This window comes from Myotis daubentonii, chromosome 5 (assembly GCF_963259705.1).
Source record: "Myotis daubentonii chromosome 5, mMyoDau2.1, whole genome shotgun sequence".
In the NCBI taxonomy this organism is placed as follows: domain Eukaryota; kingdom Metazoa; phylum Chordata; class Mammalia; order Chiroptera; family Vespertilionidae; genus Myotis; species Myotis daubentonii.
Genome location: NC_081844.1, coordinates 19,882,100 through 19,904,086, shown reverse-complemented (window position 1 = coordinate 19,904,086; position 21,987 = coordinate 19,882,100). Strand labels below are relative to the sequence as shown.

At 52.9% G+C, this 21,987-nt stretch overlaps 1 protein-coding gene across 1 annotated transcript in view; it reads right to left on the bottom strand.

Moving 5' to 3' along the window:
* UNC13A (unc-13 homolog A) overlaps window positions 1-21,987 on the bottom strand; it is a 65,990-nt gene that overhangs the window by 23,844 nt on the left and 20,159 nt on the right. The window contains exons 9-26 of the mRNA XM_059696265.1: window positions 20,306-20,513; window positions 17,018-17,572; window positions 16,191-16,293; window positions 14,184-14,230; window positions 11,604-11,682; window positions 11,442-11,447; window positions 10,945-11,016; window positions 10,459-10,678; window positions 9,075-9,302; window positions 7,352-7,493; window positions 7,066-7,235; window positions 5,427-5,542; window positions 4,026-4,189; window positions 3,474-3,624; window positions 3,106-3,174; window positions 2,695-2,784; window positions 2,339-2,473; window positions 504-637 (exon numbers count right to left, since the gene is read on the bottom strand). Of these exons, the coding sequence (XP_059552248.1) occupies window positions 504-637; window positions 2,339-2,473; window positions 2,695-2,784; window positions 3,106-3,174; window positions 3,474-3,624; window positions 4,026-4,189; window positions 5,427-5,542; window positions 7,066-7,235; window positions 7,352-7,493; window positions 9,075-9,302; window positions 10,459-10,678; window positions 10,945-11,016; window positions 11,442-11,447; window positions 11,604-11,682; window positions 14,184-14,230; window positions 16,191-16,293; window positions 17,018-17,572; window positions 20,306-20,513 (2,689 nt within the window). The remainder of the gene's footprint in view (window positions 1-503; window positions 638-2,338; window positions 2,474-2,694; window positions 2,785-3,105; window positions 3,175-3,473; window positions 3,625-4,025; window positions 4,190-5,426; window positions 5,543-7,065; window positions 7,236-7,351; window positions 7,494-9,074; window positions 9,303-10,458; window positions 10,679-10,944; window positions 11,017-11,441; window positions 11,448-11,603; window positions 11,683-14,183; window positions 14,231-16,190; window positions 16,294-17,017; window positions 17,573-20,305; window positions 20,514-21,987) is intronic.

The window sequence follows — 21,987 nt, the reverse complement described above, 5'->3', positions numbered from 1 at the left end:
GCAGGAGGCAGCTGATCGATGTTTCTCTCTCATCGATGTTTCTAACTCGCTATCCCTCTCCCTTCCTCTCTGTAAAAAATCAATAAAATATATTTAAAAAAAAAAAAGAAAGAAAGAAAAAAAAAAGAGATAATGCAATTTAAATGTAAAAAATTCAGAAGAGTATTTTGCACACAGTAAATACTAGAACATTATCTATTGTTACTTATGAATCTACACACACATACAAATTTATATACATATGTACACAGTTATTCACAAAAATCAATACATATAAAATACATGTCTGATTACACCAGTAATTGTGTATAGACACACAATTTTATGTTTATGTTTGCAAATTATGCCATATTTCATCCAGACATAGGCCCACCCACAATTTTTCCCACATACACAACACTTTATGTATAATTAGACAAGATTGCCTTTTCACACTAGACACAAAGTTGTGCACACACATACACGATAACCTCCAGATAAGTAACTACAGACACACAACTCACTGGTTGAGGCAGGGAGTGTAGGAATTCTTGTCTTCCTCGATGATGGACACTATGAGAGTGATCAGCTTGGACCAGAAGTCGAGGTTCTTGATGCTGGGGCCCTGTTCCTCTGGGGGAACTTCCCCCTTCTTGGCCTGGATGGGACAGTGGAGATGTTGGCTACAAGGGGTCCAGGGATGGGGCTTCAGTCAGTTCATTATTGAGGTGCAGAAGGTTGCTGATGAATGGGCCCCATTAACATGTGTGCGGTTCAGGTGGGAGGTCGGCACGGAAAGGGACTGAACTCGTAAACTGGCTCAAGCAGAGCTTACATCTATTCAGCTTAATGAGGCTTAATTAGACTCAGCTCATAAAACAGAATGGACCGGCATTTAGTTGAACAAACTCAAGCCCACTAGACCAAATGGAACTGAAGTGAACATAAATCATACCCACTTAGCTTAACAGATGGCAGTTCTCAGAGTTAATTCAGTGGAACTGAACTTGGGCCAATTACACTTTATAGAGCAGCATTAAACTTAACTGGATGGAATTTAACTCAAATAAAGTGAACTGAATTTAGCCTAATCGATTTCTCCAAGATCAACATCAGCCTACCTAAAAAGAATGGACATAAATTGATCTGAACTCAACCCAACCCAACCCAATCCAAGTCAACCTAACATGCTCAGGCTAACTCAATCTAACTTTAGTCAGTCAATGGAAATGAAGGTAACTCAACTCAACTGAAATGAGTCCAACTGAACCCAACTCAATTGAACTCACGGTACCTGATCCAACAACCCAGCTCATTCGGGCTCTAACTCAACCCAGTCAAGAGCAACTTCAACTCAATTCAACTGAGTGGAAATGAATAAACTTTTCTTCAATTAAATTAAACTCAATCCAATTCAGTGCTGCTCACTAATTAGCCGAGAGCAATTTTAACTTAAGTCAACCAAATAGAAATAAATGGAACTAAACTGATTATAGTTGAACTAAACTCAATTTAATCCACTTTACCTCAACTCAATTCAATTGAGAGCAATTTGATTTCAACTCAAGTAAAATGAATGTAAATGAACAGATGGAAATAAAATTGAACTGAATTTGGCTTATGTGGTTACTTCCTGTCAGAAACACAAGCTGAGGTAGGAGCCACCTGAGGCTAATCCCCCTGGGTTTTAAATTTATAATTTATACCTCTTTTCCTTCTGATAGCCTGGGACAGTATATGTGTAGATAAACACATGTTGAAAGATCTCAAATAAATTAAGTTGAAATGACCAAAATTGAACTCTACTAAAAAAATCAATTCTACTCGCCCTGGCTAGTGTGATTCTGTTGGTTGGGTGTCGTCTTGTGCACTGAAGGTTGCTGGTTCAATTCCTGGGTGGGACACATGCCCGGTTGTAGGCTCAATCCCCAGTAGGGGTCATGCAGGAGGCAACCAATCGATGTTTCACTCTCACATTGATATTTCTCTCTTTCTCTCCCTCTCCCTTCCTCTCTCTAAAAAAAAAAACAATCAATAAAAAATCATTAAAAAAATTTAACCAACTCAACATTGAGCAGTAATTCAATTCCAGGCATCCTGTATTACGTCAAACTCAAGTAAGTTTAACTAAAACCAAATTGATTGAACACCTACCTATTGTGTATCAAGTACTAAGCATGTAACTAAATTTTATCTAAAGCCTGTATCTCGTTCTCAATCCTGAGATGCTGGTTAATGGCCTAATTTTACAGAGGAAAATATTGAGGCTCAGAACAGCTTGGGAAGGAGCAGGTCTGGGACTTAGGCCAGGGCCTGGTGGGTGTCTACTATTCCTTCCTGCCTCATCTAGAGTCCTTACAGGGTCTGTCTGGTACTCCCGACTGTAGAGTTCATGACAGTTATTGAAGATGTACTCATAAGTAGAGTTGAGGCAGGCTTTCACACAATCCTTCACAACCTGGCTGGCTCGGGGCGGGCTCTGGAGTTCTTGCACCTAGAGGGATGGAGAGGGCATGGATGGGTAAAACTGGGACAAGAGTTGCCCAGGAAGTGGCTACAAGCGATTCTGGGTTTAAGGAAACATTGCAGCAATGGGGAAAAAGAGCGTCACTGAGAAAGGGCGCTGCTCTCCAGGAGAAATGCTACTTGTTTAAGACCTAAGAGTCCTAGAGACTCCTTCTTGGAGAGCTGATGGGGCTGGGTTCCCTTTCCTACCTTCATCCGAAAGAAAGTGATGCTGGTGAGAAGGTCCACAGTGGATTTGAGGTCCTGGAGTCTCTCTGGGCTACTGGCTGGGAAGTTATTCTGTTGGGAGGGAGAAGAGAGGAGAGGTTACGGAAGGACGTTAGCAGAGGATAGGAGACAGCGTTCTAGGGGAGATACAAGAGCCCCGAAGTTTCAGGAAGTGAGTTGGGGGTCAATGAGAACACCTTGACATAACTGGGAGGTCTTGTTGGATGCACCAAGAAGGTGGGGAAGGTGCTGCTCATATATGTGTACACTTGTTAGAGGAGCGCATTCTGCATGTTGAGATGGGCCCTCCCATGGGCATGCCTGCTAGAAGCTGTCCCTTCTGGGCACACATGTGTATGGGTGTAAGCAAGTTGTCACGCATGCACTTCTCACCCGGTACATGGAGAGGTCAATTCGCAGGGAATTATGCAGTTGGTCCAGGAGCTTCACAAAGCGCTCTTTCTGGGAAAGCAGAAGAGGAGGAGGAGAGATGGAAGCAGGGACTTGGGCATCAAGTGTGGCAGTGAGAGGTGGCTGCCATGTTGGCTGAGGGCTTACAGTAGGGGCATCCCATCCACCACTGAACTGAACCCTTAGAACATCTGTTTCCATTCTACAGAAGGGTAAACGGAGGCTCAGAGAGACGTGACTGGTACAAAGTCACACAGCAAATCGAGTCCACATTGGAAATCTGGGAGTTGAATGGGGTTTCACCAGCACAGGTGTGGGTTCTCCCTCATCCCCCAGCCCCTGGGACTGACCCCGAAGTTGGAGGCTGCGAAGCGGTCAGAGGCAGACACGTTGGTGGAGGCGGTGGTATGCGCATAATAGGCATTGATGTTGGCAAGCAGGGTGCTCATGACAGCAGGCACCCCAGGACACATGTACTTGGAGGAGAGGCAGGCAAAGTGGCTGGTGGAAGGGAATGGGAAGCACTGGGCCTGGTGTCCAGCCAGGACAGGCTGTGCCCCACCTGGAATGCCTCCAAGACAGCATCGTGAGTGACTCCACCCAGCCCCCCAACCATTCCCTTTCCCTCTGCCTGATTCTGTCCTTTGAGTTTCGCTGTCTCCTCTCTGAGTTGCCCTATGTCTGCCTCTAACTCCAGCTCTCATCCCTGTCACTGCCGTCCCCAGCACTGGCACTTCCCTAACCTCCAGGGGAATTATGTAACACCTACCACACCCACTTCCTCTCTGACTCCTTTTCCTAGGAACTCCTTCCATCCCAGATCCTCCAGTATTCGCTTGGTGAGCCCCCTGCCCCAGTTTTCTGCACCTCACCCTGATGTCCACCCCAGCCTACAGCCTCACGTCATGGCTTGGTAGATGGACTCGACGCCATAGCGCATGGCAAATTCATCCACAATCTCCTGAGCTGTCTCATCATAGTAGACCTTCCAGGCGTCGTCACCCTTAGCATCCGGGATCTTCACAACCCCATTGTTCTGCATGTCAGTTACGAAGTGGAACAGGTTCTGCCAACACAAGGGAGGAGTCAGGGGGCACAGGGGGCACAGGGGGTCAGGTGTAGGGCATCTTACATTATCTATCCATTTGTTTATTCATTAATTCATTCATCTACTCCTTCACCCATCCAGCTACCAAAAATTTCACCTATCCCTCATCCATTCTTCCAATAATCTATCTATCCACCTATATATTCACTCACCCATCTGTCTACCTGTTCATCCACCCAGTCACCCACCCACCTATCCACTTAACTATCCCCAAATTCACCCACCCACTAATTCACTCTTCTAATAATTTAACCACACGTCCATCCATCCCATCTATATTTACTCACAACTTAATCAGTCCATCCAACAATTCATCCTTCTACTCAATCAACCATCAATCTACCCATTCATCTCTCATCCATCTGTTGATGCATCTATTCGCCCATCCATTGTCTAACTACTCCAAAATTCACTCATTATACCTCTATACTTTCAATAGTTAAAACACCCATCCATCCACCCACCCATCTATTTGTCTACCCATTCACCCTTCCTTCCATTCATTCACCCATCTATTTACCTGTCCATCTACCCACCTCTCCAACTACCTCCAAATTCATCTATTCTTCCCCAAATTCAACCACACACCCATCTATCCCATCTGCTACATACAACTTAATCTGTCCATCCAGTAATTCATCCATCTACTAATTCAATCATCTATCCCCCATCAATTTATACATGCATCCATCATCTTTCTGTCCATCCATCTAGTCACCCATTCATCTATCCAACTACCCCCAAATTCACCCACCCATTAATCTATACTTCCAATAGTTCAATCACACACACATGCACTCATCCCTCCATTTTTTATCCATTCATCACTCATTCATCTCTTTAATCATTTATTCATACAAAAAATTAAATTATACCCAGGCAGCTGGAAGAGATAGACGCAGACCCAAACAGCCCAACTTTGAGGTTCAGGGACGGGACAGATGGAAGACCTGGAGCTGGGTAGTGAGAGTCTGCCGGGAGGTCAGAAAGGGCTTCCTAGAGAAGGGGACCCTGAAGTGGACCTTGATGGGCGGGAAAGAGTTTTCCAGGCAGAGAGAACGGCCTGGGGGATGGCCTCAGGAGCCCAGGGGAGTGTGGAAGGAGGGAGGAGGAGCTGGACCGGCAGAAATGGCGAGCGGAGGTGCTGTGGAAGATCACCGTGAGCTCTGAAGGCAGGGTGGAGCAGTGGCCTCACCTCATGCAGACAAGTATACTGAACATGGTAGGGGGCCACCTTCTCCTCCCCTTTGATCTCCACACTGATGTGTAGCCGGATGGCACCCGACACAGCAGATTTGTCCGTCCGCTTGTCTGCAGGGCAGAAAGGGGTGGTAGTGTCAGAACCTCCCAGGCTAGCCCTGGGCTATTTTAGAGAAAGCATTTATTTATTTAGTTAGTTAGTTATTTAGTTAGTTAGTTAATCCTCACCCGAAGATATTTTTCCATTGATTTTCTGAGAGAGTGAAAGAGAGAGAGAGAGAAACATCGATGTGGGAGAGACACATCGATTGGTTGCTTCCTGAATGAGCCCTGGGCTGGGGATTGAGCCTGCCACTGAGGTACATGCCCTCGACCAGAACTGAACCCATGACCCTTCAGTCCGCAGGCCGACACTCTGTCCACTGAGCCAAGCCTGGCCAGGGCTATCCCTGGGCTATTTTAATGTATGCATGACTATTGTGCTCCCAGGCACCCTGAAATTAAGGCCTGGGCGTCCCTCCTCAGATTGACTCTCTAGAGCAGGGGTGGGCAAACTTTTTGACTCGAGGGCCACAATGGGTTCTTAAACTGGACCGGAGGGCCGGAACAAAAGCATGGATGGAGTGTTTGTGTGAACTAATATAAATTCAAAGTAAACATCATTACATAAAAGGGTATGGTCCTTTTTTTTTTTTTAGTTTTATTCATTTCAAACGGGCCGGATCCGGCCCGCGGGCCGTAGTTTGCCCACGGCTGCTCTAGAGTCTACCGTGTCTCTCCCATCAGACTAGAATTCCTTAGGCCCTGTCTCTCTCTTCAAACCAGGATCCCAGACATTGCTTCTTCACTCTGATTAAACTCCTGGTCTGCATCTCCCTCTCTAAACGAGGAGCCTACGCACTGCTTCTCCCCCAGATGGAGCTCCCAGGGCCTGCACTCCCAATCAGATCAAGCTTCCCAAAGTCTAGTCATCTTGTTATACAGGGTTCCTGGGTCTGTGCCTCTCTCCTCAGACGAGGATCCCCAAGTCTTGCTTCCTGACTCTCCATCAGACTAAGGTATCTGGATTTCTTCCAACTAAACTGTGTTCCTAGACTCTGCTCACTCCTCTCAGAGTGGGTTCTTCCTGCACCTCCAGACTGAGCTCACAGACCCTGCATCCCCCACCAGATGGGGCTCAGAGATTCTACTCATCTTCTCAGACGGAGTTCTTGGGTCTGTAGCTCACTTCTCGGATTCGGATGCCCAAACGATACCTCCTCTCTTACACTGGATTCTTACAGTTCAATCTTCCTTCTCAGGTTGGATTCCTGAGTCTGTGCCTCTCTCCTCAGACTAGGATCCCCAGGCCTTTTTCCCTGTGTCCACCATGAGACTGGAATACAGAGATTCTGTCCCTCCCACACCCTCTCAAACCAAACTAAGAACTTCCTAGGTTCTTCTGTTCGCCCTCTCACCTGGGGTGCTTCCTGTCGCCATCAGATTGGGGCCCACAGACCCTGCCTCCTCCATCAGATTGGGCTCCTGGACTGACTCCTTCTGACATGGTGTCTCCCCCTCCAGCTGGGTTCCCCACTTCGGTTGGCTCCCGGGAGCCCCCTCCCTGCCTCCTGCAGGCCCCTCCCCTTGCTCACCCAGGTTGTACCACACGTCCATCTCGCCACTGAGCGTCCGCACCTCGATGATTGTCTGCCCCAGGAAGTCGTCAGACTCTCTCTTGAACCGTTGTTTCACGCGGGATTTGATATCATCGTCTTCGTCCCAGACTCGTACCTTGATTCGATCTGAGGAGTTGTGACATTCACTGCAGGGGGAGGCGGGAACAAGGGTCATGCAGCTGGCTCAGCTGGTATTGGAGTCCCCTTGGCTGCCCCAGCAGGGAGCGCTGCATGGGCCCCAGGGGCCCCGGCAGGCACTTACAAATGGAAGTTCTCCTCCCACACAGGGTTCAGGTTCCCGTAGATGGTCTTCGTCCGCTTCTTGGTCTTTCCGACCTGGACGGTGACATAGGGGTCACTAGATCCCGTCTTGTCCTTTGCCTGCAAGCCCTGGGCACAGACCACTGGAAGACACATAGGACATATAACGGTGGGCTCAAGGAAGAAGGTATGTTGAAAACAGGCATTTTGCCCTAGCCGGCTTGGCTCAGTGGCTAGAGCGTCAGCCTGCAGACTGAAGGGTCCCAGGTTCGATTCCGGCCAAGGACACATGCCTGGGTTTTGGGCTTAATCCCCAGTGGGGGGGGCGTGCAGGAGGCAGCTGATCAATGATTCTCTCTCATCATGGATGTTTCTCTCTCTCTCTCCAAAACAGTCATTTCCGGGGACTCCGGGCTGCTGGCTGGGGACACCTGTGATGTGGCCCAAGGGCTGGGACTGGTTACTGGAGCCAGAGGGCACGCTGACCTTGCGGGAGAATTAATATCCAGAGGACCCTCAGTCAATGAAGGACGGGGAAGGAGCCCCAGGGCCACCCCGAGAGTGGGACATCCTCAGCCGTGTGCTCCACGCTGTGCCCTGGAAGTTCCCCTGTAGGATGAACCCCCACTGACCACAGAATCACCTACTCATTGGTGCCCCCTGCAGGGCAACACCCCTCCCTGCTCCCAGACTTCTGTCTCCACCCACCACCAGGGCTTCCCGGGACCACCTCCTGGACACCCATCTGCCCTGAAATCATCTTGGGGTCTGCCTCCTGGGAAATCCCAATGAGGCTGGGCCTGGATAAACACCCTCGGGCAGTGGTCGGCAAACCACGGCTCGCGAGGCACATGTGGCTCTTTGGCCCCTTGACTGTGGCTCTTCCACAAAACACCACATGTGGGTGCGCACGTACAGTGCGAAGTTGACTTAGAACTTTAAGTGAAGTTTATTAAGTTAATTTTAGGGAATGTTGTGGAGTGAAAGAAGGTGTGATGTCGAGGACTGAGAAAGGTATGTTGAGATGGTTTGGACATATAGGAGGATGAACGAAGGGAGATAGACGAAACAAGTGTACAAGACGAGTGTGGATGGGAGAGTTGGAAGGGGTCGACCTCAGCGAACGTACCTCAATCAGATTGAGGACATTTTTAGCAAAGGCCAGCTTAGGAGTACCCTAATTAAGTTAATAACAACGTACCTACCTATATAGTTTAAGTGTAAAAAACTTGGCTCTCAAAAGAAATTTCAATCGTTGTACTGTTGATATTTGGCTCTGTTGACTAATGAGTTTGCTGACCACTGCCCTAGGGGAGGACCACACTACAGTGGGAGCGCAATACTGCCTCCTAGTGGTCCCAGGTGGGAGGGAGCCAGGTGTCCACAGCATTGCCCGCTGTTGGCACCCGGTGTAGAGCTTATTCTGGTCCGGCTTCACCTGCAAACGCCCACAGGGCTTCCTGGGATCGCCCCCCAGACAAACCATGTGCCCTGGACTCCTCTTCCTGGGATCTGATTCTGGGGGCGCTAATCAAGAGGCACCCAGATAGCGTGCCATGCACATATGTTTGGAGACATACATGTCCACCTGTGGGCACAAATGCAGACGCACGTGGACCTGGGAACGCCACGGACACGCTCCAGCATGCGCAGCCAAGGGAAGGAGGGGGCCTGGGAGCCCGAGGGCTGGGGAGAGGCGCCGGTGGCCACCCTGCGGGCCTCACCAGTGATGCTGATCTTGGCCGACCACTTGGACGTGCCGTCCAGCACGCTCTGCTTGACCGCCTTCATCTGCTGCGTGTGCGCCGCCTTGGTCACAGCGAAGATCTCCTGGATGAGCTCGAAGATCTCGGGCTTGTTGCGCTCCCGGATCTTCATGCGGTCCTTGAGCACCATGATGATGTTCTGCGTCCGGTCCTCGGCCCCGTGCTTGGAGCTCTTCTCCGCCGCCCCTGCGGAAGCGACGGCGGCGCGGTCGGGGAGCACTCGCGGAGCCAGCACCCCAACTCCAGGGCTCCCTCCGCGGCTGCCGCGGGCACTTCAAACCGTGGGGGCTTCATGTGAATAACCCCAAAGCTGGAGCTTCCTACTGGTTTTCTCAATACCTCCTCCCGCCGGGCTTATACCCTCAGAACCGGCCCCTCTGGGTCCCCTGCCCCCTCCAAGACCCCCTCTTCCCTGAATCTCTCCCCTGACGCTGAGCACCCTTCCCGCTGAGCTAACCCTGACCCGTTTTCTCCAGGGGAATGGGTGTCTCATGAACCCCAACCCAGCCATGAAGCCAGCGCCTGAGCCCCGCCCCAGCCTTCTCCGACTCTCTCACCCTCCTTTCCCTCCTCTCCTTCCACATCGTTCCCCCCAAAGGAGTCCCGCCCTAACCCTCGCCCCCAGTCCCTGCCGCGGCCCCCACCGCTCACGGCTCCGCCCCTCTCTTCAAGCCCGTCTCCCAGTCCAGCCGGTCCCGCCTCCGCGGAGCCCCGCCCCCCAGTCAGTCCCGCCCCCAGTCAGTCCCGCCCCCCAGTCAGTCCCGCCCCCACTCAGCCCCGCCCCCACTCAGTCCCGCCCCGCCCCCGTCCTGCGCCCCCCACTCAGTCCCGCCCGCGCCCCGCGCCCCCACTCAGTCCCGCCCGCGCCCCGCGCCCCCACTCAGTCTCGCCCCCGCGCCCCCCACTCAGTCCCGCCCCCGCCCCGCGCCCCCCACTCAGTCCCGCTCCCGCCCCGCGCCCCCCACTCAGTCCCGCTCCCGCCCCGCGCCCCCCACTCAGTCCCGCCCCCGCCCCGCGCCCCCCACTCAGTCCCGCCCCCGCCCCGCGCCCCCCACTCAGTCCCGCTCCCGCCCCGCGCCCCCCACTCAGTCCCGCCCCGCCCCCGTCCTGCGCCCCCCACTCAGTCCCGCCCCCACTCAGTCCCGCCCGCGCCCCGCGCCCCCACTCAGTCCCGCCCGCGCCCCGCGCCCCCACTCAGTCCCGCCCCCGCCCCGCGCCCCCCACTCAGTCCCGCTCCCGCCCCGCGCCCCCCACTCCCCACTCAGTCCCGCCCCCGCGCCCCCACTCAGTCCCGCCCCCGTCCCCGCGCCCCCCACTCAGTCCCGCCCGCGCCCGCGCTCACGCTGCAGGCAGTCGGCGTTGAGCAGGTCCTGGCACTTCTCGTGGCACTTGACGCCGCACTCGGTGCAGCGCATGCCCTGCCGCGCGATGCCCCACAGCAGCCCTTCGCACTCGTAGCAGTAGGTGGGCGTGGTGGCCGTCCACACCTCGAAGTTGTGCGGCGTAGTGCACGAAATGGGGTAGATTAAGGCTTGCAGGGTCTTCTTGTAAACGTGGTTTTTCTGCGGGGATGAAGGGGTGCGGCGTGGGGCGCAGAGTCCTCGCCGGGGGCCCTGTCTGCCATACCCTCACCCGGTGCTGACTCTGGTCTAGTCCCAGTCCCTCCGTTGCCCCGAGGGGGTCGGAATCCACCAGTTCCCGGGTACAGAGGGTGCTAACCGGGTGCTGAGCGACCTAACCCTGGAGAGGGAGGAGGGCCTGTCCCTGCCACACCCTCTTCCTCTTCCTCCAGGAGCCCCCAGCTCAGCCCCCCCACAACCCCACGCACCAGCTCCTCGTTGTTCAAAGTGCTGGAGGCCAAGGCGGATGTGATGCCGGCTTTTCTGGACTGGACCAGGGACTGGGGTGGGAAGACACCCAGGGAGCCAGGGGGTTGATCGACACCATGGATCGTGGCGGAGAGCAGGATCCACAGTCACGGGGAACAGGACACAGGTCACAGCAGCAGGAGCAGAACCAGCCAAGGATCGGAAAATGACAGGAGCTCCAGTTTAGAAGGGGCCCTGGAAGGGGAGCAGCCCCGCACCCCTGACTCACCCACACCCTACCACCTGGGCCGGACTGGGCCATGCTCACCAGCCACAGACAAAACCACCAACCACCCCATGAACCACGGTGGTGAGTGGCCTGCTCCCCCCCACCCCCCATGAACTAGGACGTGGCAAGGTTCCCTCCTCAGAACCCACGGGTGGGGCCAGTGGGAAGATGGCAGTGGAGGGGTCTGGGAAGGGGGCGTGGGGGCCCCGGTCAACATCACTCACTCACCATGGCCTGCAGTGTCCGCGCAGCACATGGGGCAGAAATCAGATTATGTTAGTCCCAGAGAAGGCCTGGCCGCCCCCAGGCCGGGTCTGCCATGGGCAGTTGGTCGCATGGGCAGTTGGTCGCACAGGTTGAGCGCTAGGGCCCGGGGACGAAGGCACCTACCAGGTCACTCACGAGTGGGATGGGCTTCCGCTTGCGGATGTCAGGCATGCTGTCGATGATGATGAGACCCCCTCCAGGGCTGTAAGACACACACAGGACGTCAAGGGCCCCGGAAGTCTCCCTTCCTCCAAAAGACGTCACCTGAGGCTGGGGCAGGACGTGCGATTTCACAAGTATCAAGAACTTAATTGTGTGTCCCCCCCAATAGATACATTCAAATCCTAATGCAGAGGACGTCACAATATGACCGGTTTGGAAAGAGGGTTATTGCAGAGGTAACTAGTTAAGATGAGGTCATACCAGAGTAGCGTGGGCCCCAAACCAATATGACTGGTGTCTTTATAAAGACAGACACACAAGCAGAAGGCAGAGGTGTGGCAATGGAGGCAGAAATTGGAGCAACACGTTTACAAACCAAGGAATGCTAAGGCTTGCTGACAGCTACCAGAAGCTGGAAAGGCAAGGAAGAAATTCTCCCCTACAGCTGTCAAGGGAGTGAGTTCTGGCCTCCAGAACTGTGAGAAAACAAACTTCTGTTGTTTTAAACACTCCGTTTGTGGTCGTTTTGTCACAGCAGACCCAGGGAATGAAGACACTGGGCCTCAACTTCGTCTGGAAGGTGGGGAGATGACGCAGGCGCCCATATTTAGTGAAAATTTGAATTAAGGCAATTCTAAATAATATATAAAAATATCAAGGAAATCTTTCCTTTTTATAAAAATGTGTGGGTTTTTTTGGGTTTTTTTTTTTTTTTACTGATTTTTAGAGAGAGGAAGGGAGAGGGAGAAGGGAAAGAGAGAAACTTCGATGAGAGAGAAACATTGATCAGCTGCCTCCTGCACACCCCCTACTGGGGATGGAGCCCGCAGCCTGGGCATGTGCCCTGACCGGGAATCGAACCAGACTTCTTGGTGCAGGGGTCGGTGCACAGTGTGTGTGTGTGAGTGTGTGAGTGTGTGTGTGTGTGTGTGTATGTGTGTGTTTACTGGAAATCTACCCTGGAAGGCGTGACTTCAACTCCCATGGGAATGAGGGAGCTGGAAACGTGTTTGTGTTCTTGTCTCTCACAGTCTTGCAGTAGCCGGAGGGTTGAGTGAGGCCTGTGGCAGGCGCCATAGCGGCCTGTCTGAATCCTCTCTCCTGAGAGGGGTGCTCATCCCTGAGAAGGTTCGGCTGTGGCTTCTCTCCACAAGGTTCTCACTGGCCAATGACTGACCGATGGGAGAGATGCCGGGCAGCCAGTGACTCTCGGACAAGCTCTGGGGTGCAATTCACGCTCCAGTGCCCCCTGCAAAATCAGGCAGTGGCCTGGCGACTCCTGAACGACATTTCTGCTGAAGCTGCTTCCAGGCTTGGTCCTGCCTGTCACATAGGTGTCCCGAGAGAGCTTCCTCTGAGAGTCACACATCTCAGACCCCGAGTCCGGGGCTCCCCTGCTCATCTGGGAATCACAACGCCTGTCTCTGTTGGCAAAAGACCTATGAGGGAAGCAGGTCACTCGCCTGCTGCTATTTTAAAAACATGAGTGTACTTTAAAAATACCTTTTGCATCCTTTAACCCAGCCGTGGGCAAACTACGGCCCGCAGGCCGGATCCGGCCCGTTTGAAATGAATAAAACTAAAAAAAAAAAAAAGACCGTACCCTTTTATGTAATGATGTTTACTTTGAATTTATATTAGTTCACACAAACACTCCATCCATGCTTTTGTTCCGGCCCTCTGGTCCAGTTTAAGAACCCATTGTGGCCGTCGAGTCAAAAAGTTTGCCCACCCCTGCTCTAACCTCACCATCCAAAGGCTGAAAAAGACACCCCTAAAAAGTAGTAACTTAAGAAGTTAGATCTGACAAATTGCTCCATTTAAGAACAAAGGATTAATTTTTTCTCCCACTGATTTTTTTTTTAGAGAGAGTGGAAGGGAGGGAGGGAGGAAGGAAAGGAGGGAGGGAGGAAGAGAGAGAGAAAGAGAAACATCGAAGTGAGAGAAACACATGGATTGGTTACCTCCCTCATGCACGTGCCCCGATGGAATAAACCTGCAACCCAGGCATGTGCTCTCGCCAGAACTGAACCCACAATCCTTCGGTCGACAGGCTGATAATCTAACCACTTAGACACACCGCCAGGGCCCAGATGACTATTGCCAATGAAAGTGCCAGCGGCCGTAGCAATAATCTGAGATTATTAAATGTAGAACCAAAGCAAAAAGTTCGCTCCAAGGTGACAGATGGGCGGTGCGGGGAAAATGGGTTTCTCCTTTATCTCACATTGGGGAAAGCACTTTTGAATTATGAGTGGCTTGGGCAAGGCAAGGCATGGTCCTCTCTGGACTCAGTTTCCCCACTGTAAAACAGAGTAGTGGCCCCTACCATGGGTTTGTTGTAAGGGTTCAACATGTTACTATCTTTGGCTCCTGAGTGCCTTACGACAGTGGTTCCATTAGTTCACCCCTGCCCAATCTCTGTCCTATCTATAAATGGAACCTTTCCCAGCCTTTGCTGGCCTCAGGCTATGGTACAAACCGGCCTTAAGCTCTGGGTTCAAAACTTCCTCCCACCCCCTCCAAAGCTCCATTACTCACCCGCCTTTGAACCACAGGGATTTGGACATCTCTCCTTCTCCCCGGGCCTATGGGACCGACAGACAAATGTCAGTGTGGCTGTCCCTCCCCAGGCAAGACAGGCCCCACACCCACTTCTGTCTCCCCTTTGGGCTGGGAGCCAGGAAACCTGGGTCCCAGTCCGCACTGTGTGTCCTTAGGGACCTCACTGGGTTTCTCTAGGCCTCAGCTTTTCCATCTGTAAAATGGAGAGAGAGGAAGGAGCTCCTCTCTGCCACCAACCTTAGTGGATGTTAGTCTCCTTGTCTGTCAAACCTGGGGATGTGTTAGCATCATCCCAGCAAGAGCTTATCCTATATAATAAAAGGCTAATATGCAAATCCACCAAAGGGCGGAACAACCAGTTGCTATGACGTGCACTGACCACCAGGGGCAGACGCTCAATGCAGGAGCTGCCCCCTGGTGGTCAGTGTGCTCCCACAGGGGGGCACGCCACTCAGCCAAAAACTGGCTCACAGCTGGTGAGCGCAGCAGTGGTGGCAGTGGTGGGAGCCTTTCCCGCCTCTGTGGCAGTCGGGCATCCCCTAAGGGCTCCCAGACTGCGAGCGGGCACAGGCCAGGCTGAGGGACGCCCCCCCCCCCCAAGTGCATGAATATCATGCACCAGGCCTCTAGTACTTCTATAGTCTCCTGGGATTCTCAGGGGCTGGTTCAGACACTCATAAGAATCTGTCATTCCTTAAGCTCCCTGCAGCCTCTACTTGTCTACTTTTGTGCCCCAGGGCCTTTGCCCAGGCTGTGCCATCTGTTTGTATGCGCTCCCACCTTCTGAACCGACCATTTATCGTTCAGGTTTCAGTGTAGACCCAGGGTCCATACCCTCATTTCCCATGCAACTAAAGGTGATGTGATTGGAGCAGGGCTGGGAAACACTCTCATCTGAAATATTATTAAAGCATTTTGAACACGTGAAGTGTCACCTCCTCCAGGGAAGTTTTCTGATGGCCTTGGGTTTGTTTTATGTCCCATCTGTAAAACCCAGAGAGCCTGCCCACAGTTATTTTTCTTGTCATACCGCTAGTTCCATTACAAAGGTAGTAACTGCTGTTTGTTTGTTTTTCAATCAATTTGCTGATGTAGTGAAAGTGAGTCAATAGACTTCACTGTATATTCTTTTTTATCTTTTGAATTTGGAACCGTGGGAATATAGTATTTGGTCAAAAAAGAAAATTGTTTGTTTAAACGGATATGAAATTTGACTTGAAGTGTCTGTGGCTCTGATGTTGGATGGCTGTAGACTCTGGGGTGTGATTAAGATCTCCTCTTGCCAGTCTCACCCAAATTTCGAAGGTCCCCCTGGATAATAACACTGCTCTGTGTCCAGCCCAGAGCAGGTTGAATGACCGAAGGAATGAGTAATGGTCTCAGTCCTCCCTATCTGAACAGTCATTAAATCACCTGACCCGGCGCCAGGTGATTTCACTGAATTCCTTGTCCGATACTGACCCAACCTCAGACCTTTCCCCCACCCTGACCCTGACACCCAATCTGACCTGCGCTCTTGCCCTAATACCAATTCTAACCCTGACCTCTGACTGCTGCCTTAACTGTGATCTCTACCCCTAAGCTCTATCCCTAACCATGACCTTGACCCCTGACAGGGCTGTAGCCATGACCTAGCTCCAAGGTTACAGCTCACCACCCCCCTTCCCTGCTTAGAAATACCAGGCAGGTGTGGGTGAGGCCAGGAATGGTGGCGCCAGGGCGAGGGCAGAAGAGGGCAGGGCCAAGTTGGTGTGGGCAGAGCCACGGAAGGACCCGGATGCACAGAGGCAAAGGCATGGTGGATGGAGTGGGGAAGTGGGCATGGCCACGCTGCCCATTGGGCATGGCATGGCCTGGTGTGGGTGGGGCCCGGAAAAGGACCAGGGCGGTGGGGCATGCGAGGAGTGGGGCAGGGAGCATGGCCAGTCTGGGCGTGGGCGGGTCCCTGGGCTCGGGCGCGAGCTGGCCAGGGCTCTCACTCACCTCCTGCAGCTGCAGCCGCACTTTGTTGAAGGCTCGCAGCCAGTTGGCCTTGGCCCTGGACATGGAGTCCTGACCTTCCTGACCTTCCTCGTCTTCTTTTGGCCTGAAACGGAGGCAAGGGGCATCCTGAGGCACCAGGGCTGGCTCGCCCTTGCCCTCCGCCCCCCGCCCTCCGCCCTCCACCCTCCACCCTCCACCCTCCACCCTCCACCCTCCGAGTGGGGCTTGGCCCTTCAGAGACACTATGGTGTCATGATGGAATGAACAGGAACCTGGGGAACAGGGCGGGGGAGTTGTCACAGGGCTATGGGTTTATTGGAGAAATCGAGATGGGTCCAGGTGGCCAGAGGGGGTTCAGTGGGGTTGGGGGGGGCGTCAAGCTGGGTCATGAAGTAGTCCTAGGGTCTAAGCCTCTGTACATCCTGGGCCTTCCATGGCTCTGCCCACACCAACTTGGCCCTGTGCCCCCTCTGACCTGTCTCAGTGCCCCTGTCCCCTTCCTACATGCCCATCATCTCTTACACCTTTGGGCCCCCTGGCTCCCTTTCCCATACTCCTGGCCCTCTGACAGGGTCCGATTTGCCCACGGTCCTTCCAATGTGTTTGTGGCTTCTCCGACCCCAGCAAGCCATCTAGCCCCTCACAACCCCTAAGACTGCTTCATGACCCAGCTCGACCCCCTCCAACCCCACTGAACCCCCTCTGACCACCTGGACCCACCTTGATTTCTTCAATAAACCCATTCCCCAGGTTCATGTTCATTCCATCATGACACCAGACCCTTGACCATAGTGACCTTGTGACAGGCCTTAGGCCCCTCCCATTACCTCTCCTCAGCTTTGGGGGGCTTGTCCTCGGGCACCCGCTCAGCTGCAGGCACTTCCTCAGGCATGGATGGCTCAGGAGCCACCTTGGCCACAGCGGGGGCCTCGGCAGGCATGGCCTGGGCCTTGTCCTCCTTCTCGGGGGCGGCGGGCAGAACACTGACGCGCTTGAAGTCCTTGGGCTCGGCCACGGCTGCCTCCTGGCGCTCAGTATAACCACGGATGTCATCAGGCACTTCGTCTTCCTCTTCCAGTTCCTCCTCATCCTCAGGCAGTTCCTCCTCCTCCTCTTCCTCCTCCTCCTCCAGGAAGTCCTCCAGGTCTTCATCCAGCTCCTCATCCAGCTCCTCATCCAGCTCATCCTCGTCCTGGTCCCAGCGCGGCGAGTCCTTGTGGTAGCTGACTGAGCTGTGGCAGGAGTGGTAGGAGTCCCGGTCCCGCTCATCTTCGATCTCGGATCCCTGCAGGCTCTGCTCATCCGGGTCGAAGTCCTCACTCAGCTGTGAGCTGCCCTGGCTCAGCTCCCCTGAGGAGGCGTAGCGGCTGCTGCCTGTGGGGCTGAGGGGACAGGTGGGGCTCAGGGACCAGCCACAGAGCCGCTGCCCCACCAGCCCCCATCACACCGGTCCAACACCCAGTCATTCACTCAACATCGCTTGAACACCTACTGTGCACCGGGCTCTGCTGCAGGTGCCAGAGAAACACAGCCGTGAACAAAAGAGACAAAAACCCCACTCCTGTGGCATTTATGGTCGGGCTGGACAGGCAACAAGCCAGATGGATGATATGAGTGATCATCGATAACTGTCTGCACACCACTCCCGTCCCTGCCTGTGGAGGTGGCAAGTGCTCCAGCCACATGCTGGGGACCCGAAATCAGTGTCCTCACCACAGCCCCCCTGGAGACCTAGGGCTCCTGAAACTTGAACAGGGTCGTTCCTGGCTCTTAATGTCTCCCACCTCAACCTGGTCCTTCCACCGCTGAGCCCCTGCATTCACCAGGCCGGGGCCTGTCTGTCTCCACTCCGTGCCTCAGCCCCCACTGGCCGCAGACCCTGCCACCGGCCCTGGGCTCCACCTCCCAAGCATCTGTAAAATGCATTCACTTCTCTGCACCCTGGGGCCCTCACCGGTCGGTCCAGGCTCTGCCATCTGCACGAGATGCGGCCCCAACACCCACTCTCATCTCCAGCAGCCCCTGCTTCCCATGGAAGCCACAGAGAGGCTCTTTGAATCATAAACCCAATCGCGTACCTCCCTGTTCCAAACCCTACCGGGCTCCTTAGTGCCCTTGGGATAAAGCCCACGCTATGCCCTGCACCCCCCAGGTGGCCCAAACCCTCCTGCTGGAAGCCAGTTCCAGCATGTCATCATTTCAAATTTCATCAAAAGGTTGATGGAACTTGGGGGCTCAGCAGGGTTGAGTCACACATGTAGTCACCTGTTGGGAATGGCTGAGGGCATTTCCCCAAACCTGAAAAGGGATGATTGCTTGCTGCCAGACAGCTAAAGGGCACCTTAATCTACATGTTATTGCCTCCTACTGGCCAAACACCGGAACAGCCGTAGGCTAATCCCCCCCATTCTGACAATGCCTGTGTATACCCTTTGAAGTGTATATCTCTGCCTCGCCTCAGGACAAGTTGTGTTAATAAAAAGCATGGGGTCCTGAGATGAGAAAATCTTAGATCTTAGTTTCCTTTAAGCTAAGCTCCTCTGACGCCCAAAGCCTTTCAAAATTATATTTCGTCTCTGGACTCCTATTTAACCTACGCACAGCCTTCTCCAGATTCCTGAACCCTTCTTGATGCTGGAACAAGAACCCCAATACCCCTCCCCCCACCTCCCCACCCTCGTCTCCCTCTGTCCCCATCTCCGCCCCCTGCTCTATCACAGTGGCCTTCTTGCAGTTCCTCCCACACCCTCACCTTGTGGCCACTCCCAGGCCACTGCACTTGCTGTGCCCTCTGCCAGCAACACCCTTCCTCCCTTGATTCTCATCCCACCTGTGCACTCAATGTTTTGCCTTGAATATGTTCTTTCATTGCCTTGGAGCTAAAAATAGAGGCTAGTGTAGATGTTCAGTGTTTTAAAAAGTTCCTTCCAAAATATTCCGTCTATAAATGATTCAAGCGTTCTATGGTATATATAAAGTACGAAAAATTTAAAGTAAAAGTTGTTCAAATACCTGCAAAAAATTAGATTGGTCAATGCTAAAGTCTGAGTAGAAAGTTTATGAAGTTTTCCTTTCAATTATATTTTACCCCAAATCTCTACAATTCACATTGCCCGATAGAACTTCCGGCAAGGATGGAGGTGTCTTCTGTCTAAGTGCTTTACAAATATCCAGCCTGTGTAATATCGTATTGTTCTGTTTGGAGGCCAGGACTGGGGCGACCAGGTCAGCGAGGAGGGGCAGCAGGCTCAGGTTTCAGCCTCTCAGGCTCAAGGACCAGCACCTGCACCGGGCAGTGGCATGGCCCACCTGGGCCAGGGGCCCACCTCTTGGGCAGGTCTGGGGACAGCTCCCAAGTCACTGTGCCCATGCTTGCTGGCCAGGAACACAGGGTCAGGGGGCACCAGGAAGGCTGGGACCACCGGCTAGCTGCTTGCTGGGATTTTTTTCATCATCACTAAGCTTCACATCCCCCCACTGATATCATCTCTTCCTCCACCTGCCCCACCCCAATCCATTTAGAGAGGACATGGGGACCAGGGGCTTTTTAAAGGAGTGCAAGACGCCCTGGTGCCGGGATTGCACCCTGGCTGGTGTGGCTCAGTTTGCTAGCGCTGTCCCATGCATCAAGAGGTCGCTGGTTCGATGCCCCAGCAGGGCACATGCCCAGGTTGCTGGCTCAGTCCCCAACAGGGGGTGTGCAGGAGGCAGCCCATCAATGTTTCTCTCTCTCCCTTCCTCTCTCTCTCTCTCTCTCTCTCTAAAATAAAAACAAACAAACATATCTTTAAATGCTTATTGTAAAAAATAAAGCTGTGCAAGGAGCCCCCATATTTCAGGGGGGACCTCTCAGGGACCTCTGGACTTTCTTTCTTCAGCCAAAGTGACCCACTTTTCTCAATCTTGTGGAATTTTCAGGTAAAGTGAGGGCTCTACTGCCTACAAGAAAGTGTGAATGCTGCTTTCTAGACCCACTCACCTGCACCCCAGCTCCCTCCAGCCCTCTACTCTTCCCTTCACCCCAGGAGACAGGGCTGGACACACACACACACACACACACACACACACACGCATACACACACGCATACACAGGACCTCAGTTCCATGGCGGCTACCTGAGGGCCCGCGGCTCAGAGAGCTCCTCGTAACTGTGCATGGAGTCGCTGTAGGATTCCCGGGAACCCAGGGGTGGCGGGCGAACAGAATACTGGTGGACAGAAGCATTGGGCTGGGATGTAGTGTAATAAGGTGGTGGGATGCTGTTGCTTGTCTCGCTGCGATAGTCACTGTCACGATCGTCCACCGCACTGTCAGGGTCATCATCTGGAACAGAGGAGGTAAGGGGAGAGAGTGAGGAGGGGAGGGAGGGGGAGAGGGAACGAGAGAGAATGAGAGAGAGAGAGAGAACACAATGGGGGCCAAAGCAGTATCTCAGACTTAGGGGATCTTCACTGGTTGCTAACCCAAGAAGAGTAATCGTTACCAGAATGAATGAAGGGTATTGGGTCATGTAAATAGAGGTACAGGCTTTAGAATAAGGGAGGTGAAAACCTTGTGTTGCCTTATATGGGTCAAACTGGACCTAGAGTCTGGGGTCCAGTTTACAATATGAGGATAATCGCAAATTGGAGGATGTCCTTCAGCTCAAATGTAAGAATGGACTTTGCCGAAGTCCAGGCTCTCTGAAAACAAAACATTTCCCCCATCAGCAGTGAGTTTCCCATAACAGGGGTCATTCAAACACTCAAAGAAGTTAGAGGGAGATCAGGACAAGGTGGAGTACAACGGCCCTTTATCAAGAGATTTCTTGATATCTGAGAATGGAGACCCCAGGTCTGAACTCACATGCACAGACAAGAGGGGGTCTGACAAGGCACCATCTGCCTCAAAAAGCACTAGATCCGTAAGTGGGCAAGACCACCACATGCCCAGAATCCATCACTGAGATGGGGCAGGGGGGAGCGGCCACACTCCAAGTGTTACATAATAATCAAACAATGTTTTATTTGGTTTCCTTAGCAAAAAAAGCACGGGCTTTCTTTCTCAGTAAGAAGGAAACTGTGTCAAGGGATGGTAGGTTGCTGTGCGACAGGACAGACTCTATTTACTTAGAAAGCAACACTTGGGTGGAAAACGGGTGCAAAAGAGTTGAAACCCTGACTGGACAGGCCCCTGGCATCCATTCACTGCTGATTTTAAAACCAGGGGGGGGGGGGCTCGCCCCTTTCTATGCTTTTATGTATTTTTGTTCATTTCCTAGATCTTTGTTTATTTCTCTCTCTTTGCTATTTTACCTTTTACTTCTTTTCCAGGGAATTGTGCCTGCTTCTATATATTCGACAAAGAGGTTCCATTTTTTAAATGTGGTCAATTTAAACAGTTAATTCATACTTCACGCAGGATGCTACTCACTCCCTAAGTTATGTTGCCGTCAGAAAAACCTTCATTCCTTTTCAGCTGGCAAAGCTCGCCCTCCCAAGCCGGCAACTCTGGTTTCTGGTCTCTCGTGTGACTTGGGCCACTATGACCTACAGGCTTTTCATCCCGTCCCCGTCGGACAGGACGGCCCTCGGAGGCCCTGCGTGCCGTCAGCACTGATATCACAGGCAGAGGCAGGTGCAAACGTCCATGACTGAGCTGTTTGGACCTCAGAGTGAAACTGTGATCCTGTAAAAGCCTGAGGTGGGGGGTCTGGAACCTGGATGACGCCCCCCCACACACACACAACCTTAAAACTCTGGACAATTTGTCTATTCAATGATCTGGGTCTTTGGCCAAATTCAGTGTTCTTCTTACC